This window comes from Dermochelys coriacea, chromosome 6 (assembly GCF_009764565.3).
Source record: "Dermochelys coriacea isolate rDerCor1 chromosome 6, rDerCor1.pri.v4, whole genome shotgun sequence".
Lineage (NCBI taxonomy): Eukaryota > Metazoa > Chordata > Testudines > Dermochelyidae > Dermochelys > Dermochelys coriacea.
In genome coordinates this window covers 54,090,999-54,109,157 of record NC_050073.1, presented here as the reverse complement: position 1 = coordinate 54,109,157, position 18,159 = coordinate 54,090,999, and the positions used below count along the sequence as shown (strand labels likewise).

The 18,159-nt window shown below is 51.6% G+C and overlaps 1 protein-coding gene across 3 annotated transcripts in view; it reads right to left on the bottom strand.

Annotated features, from left to right (window-relative positions):
• MAPK8IP1 (mitogen-activated protein kinase 8 interacting protein 1) overlaps positions 1–18,159 on the bottom strand; it is a 50,759-nt gene that overhangs the window by 11,728 nt on the left and 20,872 nt on the right. For all 3 annotated transcript variants that reach the window (XM_038405067.2, XM_043515607.1, XM_038405068.2), the window contains 2 exons: positions 9,751–9,984; positions 326–407 (listed from right to left, as the gene is read on the bottom strand). In XM_038405067.2, coding sequence (XP_038260995.1) covers positions 326–407; positions 9,751–9,984 — 316 coding nt within the window. The remainder of the gene's footprint in view (positions 1–325; positions 408–9,750; positions 9,985–18,159) is intronic.

The following is an 18,159-nucleotide window of genomic DNA, read 5'->3' as shown; positions in this document are numbered from 1 at the left end:
ACAACCCATCTCTCACTTTTGGTCCAAGCTGGAATGCTACCAGCCTCCAGGACACCAAGAAAGGAAGGACCTTACCAGCTGAGGACAGGTACCCAGTACAAGGGGGTGGACAGAGGGGAATCAACTCCCAGCTGGCCGAATGTGCCTCCATCAGCCTGTGGATAAGCACAGCACCCACCTCATTGGACATAGGCCAGAGGGAAGGGGCACTGGGAGGATGCAGCACTGTGGTTGCTCCTCTGAGATCCAGGCATTGGAGGAACTGCCAGGAGACAGAAGGGGAAAGAGTGAGAGAAGCAGCCTCCTCTGAGAGCCTGGGACTCACCAGTTTTCAGGGGGGACGACGACCGGGACACCCGCTCCTGCCAACTGTGCTTTTTCCCTAGAGAGTTGTTATTCAGAGTGTCCTGAGAAGAAGAACAAAGCTGCCTTGTATCTGGAACAGTAAACAGTACATGGCACAAAGATGCCCTGTCCCTCCATCGGCCCACCACTCCACTGCCTCAGCCTCCCTCCACATCAGCCAACTATTGTCCATGGGCATTGGGGGATCCACAAGCTAATCCCAGATCTGCAGCTGCTGCTGGGAAAGCCTAGGCAGTAGCTTGGGAGCTAACCCAAGGCACAGGAGGGAATGAGCCACAAACGATGAGAAAGAACCTGATCTGGATTTTTGTACCCCAACCCTAGAGTGGCACTCAGGGCACCGCCCCAAGGACCCACACAGATTTTGTTTTCCTTTGGCAGGAAAATCCTGAGCAAACCTTGCACCTACCTAGGATTTGTCATCTACACATTGTGCGCGTGGTCTCTCACCTGCATGCTCTTTCCTCCCCACATTCACTTTGTGATCTTCACTGTCCATGTTACCAGAGGAGCTAATGAATTCTAGCACACTAGAACCACCAATGAGAGGCACATTAACTCCCGGGCTGGGGAGCACCAGGGGCCAGGTCATGCATCCAGCAATGCTTGGCGTGAGAAGCTCTAGACACCGGGTATGTGGCACAGGAAGTACAGGCCCTTCAGTGTCATTGGGCACAGAGCGCCAAGAGAAATACTTGTGAGCATGGCAGGCAGCATGTACACACACTGGTTGTTCCTCTGCTCCAGGGCACAGCCAGCACTGTGTACATATGCTCTGCTCCCAACACAACAATGCCAGGCAAGAGAAAAACGATGCGTTATCATCAGGACCAACATTTCCCCCATGGGCAACATAGCTGTCCCGCTGCCTATGCCACACTGGGCATGAGGGTCACAAAGGTCACTCTGTTTGGTTCCTGCCCCAGGACCTGGTCTTTCTGGCCTTGTCTGCACTGGGAAACTGGATCTTTTTAGAAAACACCATAACTATGATATCTGAATTAATGTGAGGTTCAACCCAATTTTGCCCTTCCTGTGGATAAGGCAGGCATGTTTAAAAAACGTTAGCTGGTCATAGTTAATCCTAAGGGGGACTTGATGCATTTTCCCAGTTCAGACATGGCCTCGGTGAGATGCCATTCAGAAAATCAAGCCGGTACTGGGCATCAAGCATCCTGCAGGTGCTACTCCTGAGTGTTCCTGGCAGAGTTAGAGAAACCATGAGTGCAGCAAGATCCCACAACCCCCACCAGCTGCTTCCAGGGATTAGCTGACAAATTCTGAGGGGTGGGCACTGGGGTAGGTCTACACTACAGGTAGGAGCAAGCCTGCCAGCCTGGGCAGACAGAAGCACATTAGCAGGGCCTGAGCTAGCGTGCTAAAAACAGCAGTGTGCATGGTGCAGCACCGACAGAAGCTCGGGCTAGTCACCAGAGCTCAAGCCACCCTATAACCTAGGTCCAAGCTTGGGTGGCTAGCCCAAGCCTCTGTCAGTAACGTGTGTCCACACTGCTATTTTTAAGCACCCATGAATCTGTCTGCCCAGTTAGGAGGCTCGCTCCCAGCTGCAGTGTGGGACATATTCCCAGTGAACAGGGTCCACCACAGGGAGATGGACCATCCAGTCTGGTATCCCTCTCCCTTCTGTGCTTGAGCAGATCCATGGCCCATCTAGCCCTGTGCCCATCTAATCCCTCCATCGCATTCTCGAGGGTTCTGTCCCAATCTAGCATTGTGTCCCCCACCCCGTCCTCTGTAGACTCATCCATATCTCAGACACAAGACATCTCCTGAGGTTAAATCAAAATATCCCCTCTTAGTCTCATCCCACCCCTCTAGTTACACCTCAGTATACTGCCCTAAAGATTCCTTCCCCTCCTTGGGGTTTACATCCTTCAGACACCTGCAAACATCACTTTCCCCCTTCACGTTTAGTGATCACCGAGCCAGCCTAGACAGAGCCTTATTAATCTCTCCTCATAAATTGACCCCTCCAGTCCCAGGATGTGAGCTCTCTGGGACTGAGGACCCCAGCACTGAGTGCGGGATCTAAGGTGAGATCTCTCCAAAGTCCCCAGTCTGGGACTGAGGATTTTGCATATCCAGTCCCCAAAATATCACTGGTGTTTTGCAACCATCTCACTGTAAACTCCTGTCCTGTTTGCTCTCCCCCCACCCCCCCGGCCATCCCCGCAGAGTCTCTCTCAGCCTAGTGGGAAGGAATCTGCTCTCTGGGTGCCCCTCCCATTAAGGATCGAGCTTTTGGGTTATTTTTTCCCAGCTAGATGTATATCACCCCAGGCTGAGTCTCATTTAGCTGTTTCCAGCGTGTGTGTCATGTCTAGGGGGCCCTTTGGATTTTCTCTGTTGTCAGCAGGATTTGCAGATCCTCCCAACACTCATATGCCTTCCCCAAAGAGAGGGATTCAGATCTGCTAGGGAATTTCTAGCTCTGAGAGTCTGAGCTGCCTAATAGTCACCTCGTTCCCCTTTCCAAGTGCAGAGAGCCAAGGAGAGCCTCTGAGAAGGCACATGCTGTATAGAGAGACCGCCAGTTCCCTCCCTCTGCCCAGGAAGGGGGAGACCCCCCGCACTAGAAGGGCTGGTGCAGGCTGCCAACATAGCCCCCAAAAGCCCTGCTCATGCCAGGGCAAAGAACTAAGTGTCCCCACTTGCCTCATTGCAGCTCCCAGTCACTTGTCAGAATGGGATCGCAGCCAGCCAAGCTGCCACAGCGACCACCTCTGCCAGGGCTCCTGCACACTGTGCCCAGAAGAGGTAGCAGCACCCAGCCCCCTCTCCATCAGCGCATGAGCTGGTCAGGGGACTATAAGAATGTGCAGGGCCCCTCGTGGTGGGCATCGAATGCAGCAAACCCAGCATGGAGAATGCAGGCAGCTTGCACAGTGGCCCAGGGATAGGATGCATTGAGGTTACTATTGCGGAAATGGAGAGAAAGCCACAAAGGGCTTGAATGGGGGATGACTAGATACTCTCATGCCCCCACAGAGTCTGATCAAGCAGGTGTTTGGTCCCAGCAGATTGATTTCCCTCCCTCCACTGACCCTTGGAGTGCCTCAGGTCTCAGGGTATCTGCATCTGAGCTCAGCCCCGCAGCAAGGCTTCCCCAGAGCAACCTCCCACAGAACGATGGGAAATGGAGTCAGAAGCACCCCCATCACTGAGCACCATTGGGCAGCACCAAAGGGAGATCTGAGGGGCCCTGCACTCCGTCATACACCAGAGCTTATATCAGCTCATTGGGGCCCAGCACACACCCAGATGTGCCCAGTACTTAGCCACAGAGAGAAGGAGGGGACAGCAGGCCATGGAGGGGAAAAAGTATGGGCACCTGGGCTGGGTGGTAGTTAGGGCGATGCCAGCCACTCCACAACACTAACAAACAAGGTGCTCTGGGAGTCTATCCCACACCGCAGAACAGAGCGGTTTAAGTGGGAATGCCCCCATGTGCTCTAGTGAGCTGGAGCATCTATCTGGGAGGATTCCCATGGAGAGGGATGTAGCAGCTTGAAAAGTGGTAGGACAGTTGCCCAGACAGCAGTAGCAGGCTGGTTCCTGGGGCCATAAGGTGGTGAGTGCAACCAAGTTTGTAGGGGATGCCTGTGACTGAAGCCAGCGGATGGTCTTAGCCCCTGCCTTTGGAAGAATACATGAGGCTTTGCCTCCTCCCTGCCCTAAGGGTGGGGATGCTAAAGGAGGGCTCTGAGCAGATCCTGACTGTAGTCTCTACAGTGGGAGCAGGCGAACAACACTGGTTTTAAACAGGAAACACAACCCCCTTTTCCTAACCAAATGGAAGAGGGAGCTTGACTGTGAGGGGAAGGGTCTGGAAGCAGCAGAACTGGGCATCAATTGAGAGCCATCAGCCTCAAATGGGACGCAAAGGAAGCTATTGCCAGATGCTATAAGGAAAGGGATTAAATGTAGTTCCCAACCTCTGGCCCCTACCCTGCTCATCTTGCTGCTGTCACCACCTGACATGCCTTCAGAGAAGCCAGTCAGTGCCCCTTCCTCCTAGTTCCTCATCCAAGTATCCAACAGTCCCAAAGGATGGCCTTGTCGTTAGGGCACTAGCCTAGAACTTGGGAGACCTGTGTTCAATGCCTGACTCCTCCACAGGCTTCCTGTGTAGCACTGGGGAAGTCACATCTATCTAATACCAGTACAGTGGGGGAGAAGAGTCCTTTCCCACCACCCTGGGCATGGTGAGAGTAAACAAACTAAGGAGTGTGGAGTGCTCAGATCCTATGTTAATGGGGATCTAAGATAGACAAACTCTTTTTAGACAGGACCAAGTCCATGCCTACAGCAACGCAGACTAGAGAGAGTGGGTGGTGTCCCAGGGAGGGGCAGCACTGAAAAAGGAGAGCCATAGGCAAGTCAACAGGGACCACAAGCATCTCTAGAGACCCTCTTGGGGGAAGATCGTTGGGGAAGTAGGGAAAAGTAGAGGCTGCCAGAGGCTGAATTTGCCCAGCCTCACCATCAGCAGGATCCACTGCAGGCCCAGAGGTAGAGACACTGCACCAAGGGGTGCAGTTTCAGCTCCTGCCCTGTTTGCAAAATGAGTCACAGTAAGAGCCTTCCCACATCAAGAGATCAGCTCTGCTCAAAAAAAGGAGAGAAGACCAGAGGTGAGTGTGCCAGGATAAAGCAGGGGGAGGGGAGGGTACCAGGCTACAGGAGGAGTGCTGCTGGCCATACCCATCAAACCTATGACAAGGAGGGAATGAAGAGAGAGGACAGCCTCGTGCTGCTGGAAGGATGGACAGAGGCTGAGGAGATTGTGAACAGTGCTATTTGCCTGCAGGCCTTCTGGCTCCCCAGTGTAACTCTTTCACTGGGACCTGCAGCCACTCTTCACTGACAGTGAAGCCATGTGCTTTTACAATAGCAACCCCTTATCTGAAATGGCTCCAGGGGCAGTTTGGCTCCCAAAAGTGACTCTAAACAAATGACATCATTGGATTCCGTGATAGCGACTCCAGATCACATGGGCCGAGACTGCAAAAAACAGCTTTCTTCCTAACTGCCTATGCCACACACTCCTCTTGGGATCTGGGAGCCAAGCGGGACTCTCTCCATGTCACACACATCAACTCATAATACAGATTCTGCCACCAGAACAGAACAAAAATGCTGCTGATGCATAGGGGATCGACTCTCCCAACCTCTCGGAGCCAGGTAGGTTCTGCAGGGCTAACAAGAGGAAAGAGCAGTAAGAATGTGTGTTAGTCACTGAAGTGAGCAATTCCGACTCTAATACACATACATGTGCAGGGGAGCAGGGCTGTAGGGAAAGAAAGGGCCATTGGTACAGAGGGTATGTCTATACCGAACCTGCAATCACACCCTGCAATTGCAGTAGACATACTCTAGCTAGCTTGGGTCCTAGACCAGTGAAGCTGTGGCACCACGGGCTTCAACATAGTCTGTACAAGCCACCTGGACAATTATTCGGGTAGCTAGCCTATGCTGAAGCCTGCGCTACCATGGCTTCACTGCTCCAGTATCCAAGTTAGTAAGATAAAAGCTAGCTTGGGTGTGTTTACATGAGCTGCAATTACACTCTGTGATTGCAATGTAGAATGACCCCTAGTCCCTTTCCATACTAGAACTACTCAGAACTTGTGTTTGGATTCCTGACCCAATAAAGCTACCACGTCCCTGAGTGATACATGCAGCCCCCAACTCCATCCAACTCCAGGGGAAGACCTGAAGCATCGACTAGAGTCGCTAATCTGATACTACAGTATTTTCAGGGCAAAGGCTGGCTGCTGCCCCTTACAAAGAGGTTATAATGGCAAATCCAAGGAGGAGGAAGTGAAAGTGAAGAAGAAATCTCTCCTTCCCACAGTGACTCTCGCTGCACTCTGTTTGGAGGACTCTTCCACTTGCTCTACTCTACGTAACAGCAGAAGATGGGAAGAAGTATTATCCTGGCGTTAGAGGCAAATGCTCCACAACAAGAGGCTCCCCTGCCATTCAGATGTTTCTCTCTTCCATCCAGCAGCCCTCCTGTCTGGCACCAACATTTCACCTCCTCTTCACTAGGGTGGTCTCTCTACATTTATTTTCCTTTTGCCAACACAAGAAGCCAGCAATGCCCCACCATGTCAGTGCCTATCCAGGCTGCCCTGCACCAGCAGCACTAACCAGGATGTGACGCTCAGATTCCTACTCTCTCAAGCCTGTTCTGTGGACTCAGGGCCTGAAAGGATTACAGCAGGCCCCAGCTGTCACTGCCAGGCACCTCAGGCTCTGGACTTGTCTGTCCATCTGGCAGCTCCACGTGCACAGGACCGCAAGCAGTTGATTTAAAAGACAGCAAGAGCTGCTTGGAAAGGAGCCTGCTTGAAAACGTGACTGGCCTGGAGACCCCCCTCTCCCCTAGTTCTGTCCCAAGGGGGGTGGAGGGCATGCTGGCCAGGCAGGTCTGAGACCAGCATTGCTCCTGGACAAGACCAAAATGAGAAGAGGTTTCCAGCCCCCAAAGATCCAGCCCCAGATGGCTCCAGTTAGTCTTCCCTCAGTGACAAGCCCAGGAGGCAGACCCCAACCCCCAGCCAGGTGTGAAGACCCTTCCTGGACAAAGGCTCCCCGACAGTACAGTCTCCACAGCCTCAATGGGGGCACCAGGTGCAGCTGCCTATAGGTACCAATGAAGAGGGGGTAACAGGAACATAACTGGGGCAAGTTTCAACCCATATTCTGGGGGAGATGACTCAGCCCTGGTGACTCTTTGCAGCACAATGAAGAGAAACAGCATCATAAAGGATTCAACAGCCAGCAAGGTCAGCCAGCTCGATAGGGCCTTTCAACCACATGGACACTCCCCAACCCAGCCAACCCCTGCCCCACTGCACACACCCGTCCTAACCCCCAGTCCTATCCATCCTCCTCCCACTCTCCCTTCCATCCCCATGCACCATCTTCTCCCACTGCACATTCCCACCAACCCACTCAGCTTCTGCACCCAACCCATCTTTCCCCATACTCTCCCACCCTCTGGTTCCGACCCTCCTCTGCACCTGTCCGTTCTCCCCAAAGCGCAGAAAATCAGACAGACACCCCCCTCAGACATCCCCACTGTGTCTCTCCCCAAAACCATTGCCCTGGAATTTCACCAGGGACTTGCTTCCTGGATCAAACTTCCTGATTCAGAGGACAGGACAGAACCTCCAGCTCTAAACTAACAGGAAAGCAGGGCATTCCCCTCCAGAGACCTAGCCCTCTCCTCTGATCTGCTAAGACCAGACTTCATCTCCTCGCTCCCTCTCTGATGCCCTCTGCTTGCTCCATCTCTACCTTGGCTCCCCTTCGTCTCTGCCAAGGGTTTGCTACTTGCTCTCACTCCAGAATGGCAGACAGCTGCTGTAATTCTCTGGATGCCAAACCTCCTCTTCCTACTTCCTCCAAGCCTCCCTCCTTCCTGCATAGCCCCTCCTCCCCGCAATTTCCAGCACTTCTGCCCACACTGGCATCACCTGCCCTGCAAAAGTCTCCCACCTTCCTGAGACCCATGCCATCTCATCTCAGCCTCTGCCATCACTGATAGCTCCTAACTGTCCCACCCTATGGCTGGGGGGCTCTATCCTTGGCCCCATTCTCCTTTCCCATGTTCCCCTCTTCTCAGTGTCTCAATTGGAAATTTTAAATCAGCTGCCAGTTTTAGATTGATGCAATCCAACGCCATACCCACCAACTCCTCCCCATCTGTCATACACAGAAACACCTGCCTCTCATTTCTTTCTCCTCAGCTGAATGTCACCAGGGTGAAAATCCTCTTACTTGACAAGAGAAGCCACCTCTCAATAACAGAGAATGATAAAAATAGTCTTTTGTATGTATCGCACCATGCACTGCTTTGCAAACTCTGCAGGAGACAGCCAAGCAAAGGGATTCATGCCACTGCACACAACACTGAAATGCAGCCCCCTCGCAGATAGAACAGCAGTGCTGCACAGTTGCTTAGGAAAGTGAAGAAGCATCTTCTGTCTAGCTGAAATTGCAGGGGGAATTTAGGGCAACAGAATGGAATCACCCGAAGCACCACCAGTCAGGACATTGGGCTCCTATCTTACTCAGAAGAGAGCACCAGCACCGTACCCTCTAGCACTGACTGTGCAAGGACATGGGGGTCAGCAAGCATCCCCTACCAAGTCACCTGCACTACCTGCAGCAGCCTCTGCATGTTCAGACTTAGGAGCTCTCCCATCCCCATCCTGACCAGGCTGACCTGACTTTCCCTCTGAGAGCAGGCGGGTGAGATAGACTGACTACAGCCTCCAGCTGAACCATCCAGCCCCTTGCTGTAGCCTGAAGCTTTCCAGTACCCATCATACTGCTTTGCCCTGCATGTCCTCCTGGATGACTTCCCCTCCCACCTCTGGCCCAGCACACTCTGCTCAATAGCTCATTCATAAATTTGTCACTTCATGACTCATTTACTGAAGCTCTCCCCTGTGGCCTCCCAAAGCTGCTCCGCCTCAAATCCAGCCCCCAAACCCCACAATCGCTTCTCCACCACCAGACTGACCTGCCATGGCTATGCCCCTATCTATCTCCTCTCAGACTCCTCATCCCCCCGGAGGCTGACTCTTTGCTCCTGCCCCTCCACTCCCTGCCTGACCAGTGCCCCACCAGGCCTCCATCACTGTCCTGTGGTGACTCACCCAGACCCATCACTGCCTCCCGCCCTCCAGACAATGATTTCTAGGGATCAGTAGGACAAAGTGACCCTGGACAACCCCGCAATACTCTGGGCAGAAGGCCCTAGCTCAGCATCTCTGCCAGGCCAGCATCCTGGTGCTGCCTTCTTGGATTGCTCGCTGGGAATCTCGGCAGGGGTCACCGTACCCCTCCAAGCCTCACCTAACTATCTGGGTGTTAATGAGTGATCTCAGAGGAGAGGGACGTGCGACTCCCCTGCCATTCAACGGCTCCAACCCAAAAGCAAGGGAGAAGATTTCAACCCCCCACGCCCACTTTCTGCCTCCACGTCACTCTCATGGTTTCAGCTGCTTCCATTCACCAGCTAAGCTGTGTCATCCCAAACAAAAGCCTCTGGAAAAGGGATTAACCCCCTCCGCACCCTGCACCAGAGGCCGAGTTACATAGGCTGGAGCTTGGCCCAACGCCACCCAGCAGCTCTCACCTCCCCAGTTGCTACTGCCACTGCTGAGCTCGCTGGAGGCCCCAAGGAGATAACTGGCATCTGGGGCCACTGGGAGGTTGGGAATCCTCCCCAGGAACCCAGGGGGCAGGCGAAGGGGGTGGGGGGCTTTCCCGTGCACCCATCACCACCGTCGGTTCTGGGCCCCTCCTCCCCGATCCCCGGGACATGCTCCAGTCCCGCCTTACCTGGGTCCGAGGCACCTGTGGGAAGAGGTTGAGAGTTGTGGGCCGCTTGGGTCTGTAGGTGTCCATGGTTAGCGCCGGGGGCTCCTTCTTGAGCGGCTCCGGGGCGGTTTCCTCTTCGGCAGAGGTCTCCCCGGCAGCATCGATCAGCTCCAGCTGAAGCATCTCTGCCTGGAGCCGGCTCGCCTCCCCGCTGCCCACCCCCAGGCAGCTATTGGTCTGCAGGCTCACATGGCCCTGGGAGGTTCAGAGGCAGAATCATGAGACCGGGAAAAGAAAAGGAGGACTTGTGGCACCTTAGAGACTAACACATTTAGTAGAGCATAAGCTTTCGTGAGCTACAGCTCACTTCATCGGATGCATTTGGTGGAAAAAACAGAGGAGAGATTTATATACACACACACAGAGAACATGAAACAATGGGTGTGTATGATAAACCCATTGTTTCATGTTCTCTGTGTGTGTATATAAATCTCTCCTCTGTTTTTTCCACCAAATGCATCCGATGAAGTGAGCTGTAGCTCAGGAAAGCTTATGCTCCAATAAATTTGTTAGTCTCTAAGGTGCCACAAGTACTCCTTTTCTTTTTGCGAATACAGACTAACACGGCTGCTACTCTGAAACATGAGACCGGGAGGGAAGGTCGCGTGGCGTCGGCCCCCGAGGGAGGGAGCCGGAGGCTGTGCTGAGCTGCCTTTTATTTTTAAGGGGACAGGGAAAAAATATTCAAGTCTCCAAGAGCAGCTAAAAGCAAAGGGTTCCATGGTCCCGCACCGCGGGCACGGGGCACCGACACAGCTCCTGTACTAACACCACCGCTTCGGCTCCCTGCCCCGACGCTGCAGCCACAAGGGCAGCAACATGGCTAGTCTCTGGTTCCTAACGAGCGGCGACAGCGTAAGTGCCATCGGCAGGCAGGGAGGGACGCCGGGGCACTAAGATTGCACTGGCTGACACCATGAGAAACGCAGGTTACACCACAAACACAGTTTGAAATGCAGCCCCCCTCAGTCACGCCGCAGAATCACAGGCAGCAGAAAGATCCTGTTAGTCCCGCAGCAGCTCCTCCTCCCAGGGCCCAGGCAGGACTGGTTCCTACAGTCAATTCTCCAAGACTGTCCCAGTCTAGCTTTAAAAGTCCCAGGTGATCGCACTGCCAGCCCTTCCCCCGGGAGACTGTTCCACAGACTCATGCATTGGACTGCCAGGGAGTATCTCCTGAGCATGTCCCTTCTCCATTTCACCCCATTCTGCCAGCTATACCTTTACTTATCCTCTTAAAGAGCCCAAATCTGCACGGGATGCAGCAGAGCTTGTTTCCAGCTCTTGGTAGATTTTTTCCATTGTCTCCTTGCTGAAACCGATGGGGTTGTACATGATAAGAATTGGACTTTAAATATTAGTACAAGTAGCTTGGCCCAGGGTAGATACCTACATCTAGTGTGCATACATTGATATAGAAATAGTTCCTCTCTGTCAGAAGGGCAGCCTTGCCCTGAGCACCCTCATGCTGTAGGCCACAGCACAATAAGTGCACCTGCCTCAGTTTCCCTCCTTCTGAGTCCCCAGAAATGAAGCTGCTCAGTCTTCCCAAGTATAAACATTGCCCCTGTGAGGTTCATTTATTATGGAAGTCCCATGTACAGAAACCATAACAGAAGTCCCACAGCCACAGTGCACATCTCCCCCAGCAACATGCCGTCCTCACCTCCTTCCCCACACCATGGGTCTCCAGCACAGTCCCAGTATCCCTTACCACACCCCAGCTCTCCAGGGCAGTCCTCTCCTGTCCTTGTACCAGGACAGCCACTCCAGCCCTTCCAACTGGAGTGCAACCCCCCGCTTTCCAGCATGAACCCCCACAGCCTCTCTGCTGGGAGCATCCCTCACTCCCCTGGCCTTCTCATAGTTCCTCTGGCTCCAGCTCTCTGGCCCCGGAGATGCCAAACGCTAAGTTCCTCTGCTGCTCCTCTGCCATCAGCCTTCTGACTCTGGCTTGGGGACGCTAGCTAGCAATCCCTTCTTGCTGCTCTCCTGACTTCAGCCTTCTCCCAGGAAACACCTGCTTTTTTCCAGGACTCCTCCAGTCCCCTGGTTGCTCTCCCCTGCCCTTCTTGACTTAGCCAGTCTGCTCTGACTCACTGGGACTCCACCCCCTGCCAGGTCTCTCTTTTGCTAGATCTCCCTTCATCACTGGGTATCCCCCAGTCCATTATAGTCCCCAAGTGCTGCCCCCCCCTCTTAATTGGCCGTGGGAGCACCTGTACTGGCACGGGGGCACTGGACATACTTCATTTACTGGGGCCAGTCACCCTGTGACACTCTCCTTCCTGGATGCTAACACCCTTCAAAGCACGTGTAAACTATGAGCTTCCCACTCTCCTGGTTGTTATATAGTCAAATTGGACAAATTGAGCTTGTTCTTGTTTTCTGTCTTGGTATCAACATTGGTGCCAATCATCAGGGCATCAGAGTGCCTTAGAACACCCCAGAACTATAAATACAATCTGTCTTGGTTTCTCTGTCCCAGTTGGTTGGATTCCCTTTTTAATCATCCTTTATTTGAGCAGATGCCAAGTTCGTTCTGCTCAGAAGGCACCAAAACTCATAGTTCTTCTGATCCCTTCCAGGAGCAAGTCCCACAGCTGTAGAAAGAGCTCTGGCCCTGGCAACTGCAGGTCTCACCCTTGGGATTGACAATTCCACTCTCCAGAGGACCATAGCTGCCACGTACCAGCATGATCTCAGGAGGTGAGGGCTAGGTCTGAACTGGATTGAAACCTTGAACTGAACTCAGCATCCAATGGAGCATCAGTGTAGGGGGTTGGACTAGATGACCTCCTGAAGTCTCTTCCAACCCTGATCTTCTGTGATTCTATGTAGGGTTAGGGCACTGAAATTATGAGTTCTCAGTGGCCCTTGCTGCTGGGTAAGCAGGTGGCTGCATTTTGAACCAAGTGGAGCTGCTTAAGATAAATGGTTTAATTCCTGTAGTGTGTGTTGCAATAATCAAGCCTTGAGGTCAGACATTGGTGGGTCCCTGTGGTCAGCAGGATAGGCTGAAGTCTCCCGAACAGGCAGAAGTAGGAGAGAGCATTTTACACAAAGAGTGCCAGCCGTGAATCCAGCAGGACTCCAAGGCTGTAGGCAGACCTGACATCCTCAGAGCAGCCGCCTGGGATACAAGGAGGCATGATGGTGGCAGTGGATATTTTGATGTGCTTCTATCTCTCCATGAACATCAACTCCATCTTTCTTCATATGTCAATCCCTTTTGCCTTTCATGTCTCTGCCAGGATCCAAATACTGCCACCCATAAAATTCTGGCAGCAGTAGCTGCTGCCATCACACACACCTAAAATGAGCCTTTGGCCCCAATGTCTGTGCTGTTGGTACTCGTAGCTGTTACCAGAGAAACTCAGTCTCCTGTAATCAGGTCCTGGCAGGGAGTATGTGAGCACCTGCAGACAGCACCTCACTCTGGCCTCCCACTGAAAACCAGCCTACATGCAAAGTTTCAGTCCTAATCTACAAGGCCCAGTACAGCATTAGCACAAACTATATCAGGAGTCACTGGGAGGACTCTGCTCCCCCAGCCATTCAAGATTCCTCCCCATAACACTGCAAACAGGAGAGCATCACTGATCCTTGAACTGTATTCTAGGCTTGGCCTTTCCACTACCTCACTCCCACGTACAGAGGGATTCGCCTCTGAACTGGTGAGGAGCAGCATAGATCATGAGAACACTGAGTCCAACCAAGAGCATATGGGTGTGTGAGCAAGCACATATGATAGAGCCAGTGTCCATCAGGACTAAGGCCCCAGTCCTGCAACCGGATCCACACAGGCAAATGCACCTGTGTGGTGCCCCACTGATGTCCGTGGGACTCTGTGCAGTCATGGTGATCACTACTGGCTTGGGGCCTAAGGCAGCAGGGGAGACAAAAAGGTGCTTGCAGCCTCAGAGAGAGGGGTTCTTGCAACTGAAGTGGAGATTTAGTGTAAATTAGTAGGGTGCTGCACAAAGACAGGTCCCATAGCTAACTAGTCTGTAGTTACAAAAAGAAAAGGAGTACTTGTGGCACCTTAGAGACTAACAAATTTATTAGAGCATAAGCTTTCGTGAGCTACAGCTCACTTCATCGGATGCATTTGGTGGAAAAAACAGAGGAGAGATTTATATACACACACACAGAGAACATGATACAATGGGTTTATCATACACACTGTAAGGAGAAAGAAAAGGAGTACTTGTGGCACCTTAGAGACTAACAAATTTATTAGAGCATAAGTTTTCGTGAGCTACAGCTCACAGAGTGATCACTTAAGATAAGCCATCACCAGCAGCAGGGGGGGGAAAGGAGGAAAACCTTTCATGGTGACAAGCAAGGTAGGCTAATTCCAGCAGTTAACAAGAATATCAGAGGAACAGTGGGGGGTGGGGTGGGAGGGAGAAATACCATGGGGAAATAGTTTTACTTTGTGTAATGACTCATCCATTCCCAGTCTCTATTCAAGCCTAAGTTAATTGTATCCAGTTTGCAAATTAATTCCAATTCAGCAGTCTCTCGTTGGAGTCTGTTTTTGAAGCTTTTTTGTTGAAGGACAGCCACTCTTAGGTCTATGGATGTAGAAGCCCTCTACACCAACATTCCACACAAAGATGGACTACAAGCCGTCAGGAACAGTATCCCCGATACTGTCACGGCTAACCTGGTGGCAGAACTTTGTGACTTTGTCCTGACCCATAACTATTTCACATTTGGTGACAATGTAAACCTTCAAATCAGCGGCACTGCGATGGGTACCCGCATGGCCCCACAGTATGCCAACATTTTTATGGCTGACTTAGAACAACGCTTCCTCAGCTCTCGTTCCCTAATGCCCCTACTCTACTTGCGCTACATTGATGACATCTTCATCATCTGGACCCATGGAAAAGAAGCTCTTGAGGAATTCCACCATGATTTCAACAATTTCCATCCCACCATCAACCTCAGCCTGGACCAGTCCACACAAGAGATCCACTTCCTGGACACTACGGTGCTAATAAGCGATGGTCACATAAACACCACCCTATATCGGAAACCTACTGACCGCTATTCCTACCTACATGCCTCTAGCTTTCATCCAGATCATACCACTCGATCCATTGTCTACAGCCAAGCGCTACGATATAACCGCATTTGCTCCAACCCCTCAGACAGAGACAAACACCTACAAGATCTCTATCATGCATTCCTACAACTACAGTACCCACCTGCTGAAGTGAAGAAACAGATTGACAGAGCCAGAAGAGTACCCAGAAGTCACCTACTACAGGACAGGCCCAACCAAGAAAACAACAGAACGCCACTAGCCATCACCTTCAGCCCCCAACTAAAACCCCTCCAACGCATCATGAAGGATCTACAACCTATCCTGAAGGACGAGCCATCGCTCTCTCAGATCTTGGGAGACAGACCAGTCCTTGCTTACAGACAGCCCCCCAATCTGAAGCAAATACTCACCAGCAACCACACACACCACACAACAGAACCACTAACCCAGGAACCTATCCTTGCAACAAAGCCCGTTGCCAACTCTGTCCACATATCTATTCAGGGGATACCATCATAGGGCCTAATCACATCAGCCACACTATCAGAGGCTCGTTCACCTGTGCATCTACCAATGTGATATATGCCATCATGTGCCAGCAATGCCCCTCTGCCATGTACATTGGCCAAACTGGACAGTCTCTACGTAAAAGAATGAATGGACACAAATCAGACGTCAAGAATTATAACATTCAAAAACCAGTTGGAGAACACTTCAATCTCTCTGGTCACTCGATCACAGACCTAAGAGTGGCTATACTTCAACAAAAAAGCTTCAAAAACAGACTCCAACGAGAGACTGCTGAATTGGAATTAATTTGCAAACTGGATACAATTAACTTAGGCTTGAATAGAGACTGGGAATGGATGAGTCATTACACAAAGTAAAACTATTTCCCCATGGTATTTCTCCCTCCCACCCCACCCCCCACTGTTCCTCTGATATTCTTGTTAACTGCTGGAATTAGCCTACCTGCTTGTCACCATGAAAGGTTTTCCTCCTTCCCCCCCCTGCTGTTGGTGATGGCTTATCTTAAGTGATCACTCTCCTTACAGTGTGTATGATAAACCCATTGTTTCATGTTCTCTGTGTGTGTGTATATAAATCTCTCCTCTGTTTTTTCCACCAAATGCATCCGATGAGGTGAGCTGTAGCTCACGAAAGCTTATGCTCTAATAAATTTGTTAGTCTCTAAGGTGCCACAAGTACTCCTTTACTCTTAGGTCTGTGATTGAGTGACCAGAGAGATTGAAGTGTTCTCCAACTGGTTTTTGAATGTTATAATTCTTGACGTCTGATTTGTGTCCATTCATTCTTTTACGTAGAGACTGTTAGCTGCACTGCGCTGCAACCTTGTGAGTAGGTGTCCACATCCCCCAGTCCTGGGGCTGCTGCTTGCTTCTTCCAGGCCATAAGGATGGTAGCTGTGACCTGTAGCCCTGCAAGTTGGAAGGGGCTGGGGTACAGTGGAAAAAACAGGGACAAAGCCTGCAGCTGCGCCAATTTTTCCAGCTTATTTTTATATAAAATGGGATTTATGCAGGAAATGCTGAGCAGCTCCAAAATGGCAGAGCTGTAATTCCTTCTAATATATTAAGCCAGGCTTTACCCCTGATCCCTCCCCCTGTGTAATCCCCAGCAGCCTGAGAAAGGCAACTGCATGCTGTACTAGCACAGTGGCGCTGTGAATGATACTGTACTAACCAGCCCCATCCTGGAGCCCCTTAGACCTGTTGCTCCTGGCCTCTGCTGCCACCTGCAGGGCATTTCCAAGAACTACGTTGTCATAAGGAAAAGAATGGTGGGACACAGGGGAGTAGAGCTGTGCTTCTCGAAGGCATTATGATAGAAACAAAAGGGCCACATTTTCAACTGCAGCTGAAGTCAAGGGCAGCTGTAGCTGCTCAGCACTTCTGAAAATCAGGCCTGTGTGGCTCGAGCTCCGCACCTGAACACTAAATCACCCAAAATTAGTGGCCACATTGAAGCTAGGGTTGCCAACTGTCTCATTGCACAAACCCAAACATCCTTGCCCCACCCCTTCCCCAAGGCCCCGCTCCTGTCCTACCCCTTCTTTGAGGCCCTGACCCTGCTCACTCCAATACCCATCCCTCTGTCGCTCGCTTTCCCCCACTCTTACCAGGCTGGGGGGGGTTGGGGGTGTAGGAGTGTGTGAAGGGTGCAGGCTCTGTCCAGGTGGCACTTACCTTGGGCGGCTCCCGAAAGCAACTGGCACATCCCTCTGACAGTGGCTCCTAGGCAGGGGTTCGGGGGTCTCCAAGCACTGCCCCTGCAGCTCCCATTGGCCTCAATTCCCAGCCAATGGGAGCTGCGGAGGTGGCACTCGAGGCGTGGGCAGTGTCACAGAGACCCACTGCCCCCGCCACAGGGGCCGCAGGGACATGCAATCTGCTTCTGGAAGTGGTACAGAGCCAGCACAGGTAGGGAGCCTGCCTTAGCCCTGCTGCACCACTGGATTTTTAGCACATAAAATCTCCCAGATTGGCTTCAGTAGTCTCCGGGAGATAGAGCCTGATTCCGGAAGACTCCTGACAAAACTGGGAGGATTGGCAACCTTAGTTGAAGCAGTTAGTTTGCCCCAAATTTTTCAAATGCTGGGCCACTACTTAGACCCAGAGATGCCCGTCTCCGAGACAGAGGGACCTGGTATTCAGCAATGACTGAGGCAGGTTTAGGGCAATATATTTATTTAACAAACAAGTCAAAACCCATATGCAGTAAACGAAATTACTGTTACAGTACTCTAGCCTGGCTATATTTCCTGCTTCAGCCTCTGCAACTGGTTCCCCATCTCTGTGCATGAGTCAGCAGGCCATGTAGCTCTGGACAGTATTCTGCAGGAGGGATGGCAATTATAATACTCCTTGCTGAAGCTTAACCCTTTGTAGCAGGTCTGCCCTTTACAGTTTTGTGCTAAATTTCCTGCTTGAACAAATTCTAACAACTAGAGGGATTATCAACTTTTTACATATTGTTATGCTATCAACAGGTCTCGGACAATCTTTTTGACAATTTCAAGAGTCTTCCAGAAGTATCATAAAGCAAAATGTCCTTCCATGTCTTCAATGGCTTATTCAGTCTTTTTCCTGCAGTCCAGAACAGGATCGATCCATGCTGGTTATTGTACAGCCAGTGTATCTGCTCTCACTCTGCTGGCTGCTTGTTTGCTCTCTCAGCCACATTCTCAGGAACTTTACAAGACATCTGAGCAAAATGCTTTCACTTTCTGTTGATCATGAAATATGAATGGGATGACATTCCTTTAATCACTGCAGCCTTTACTGGCCACT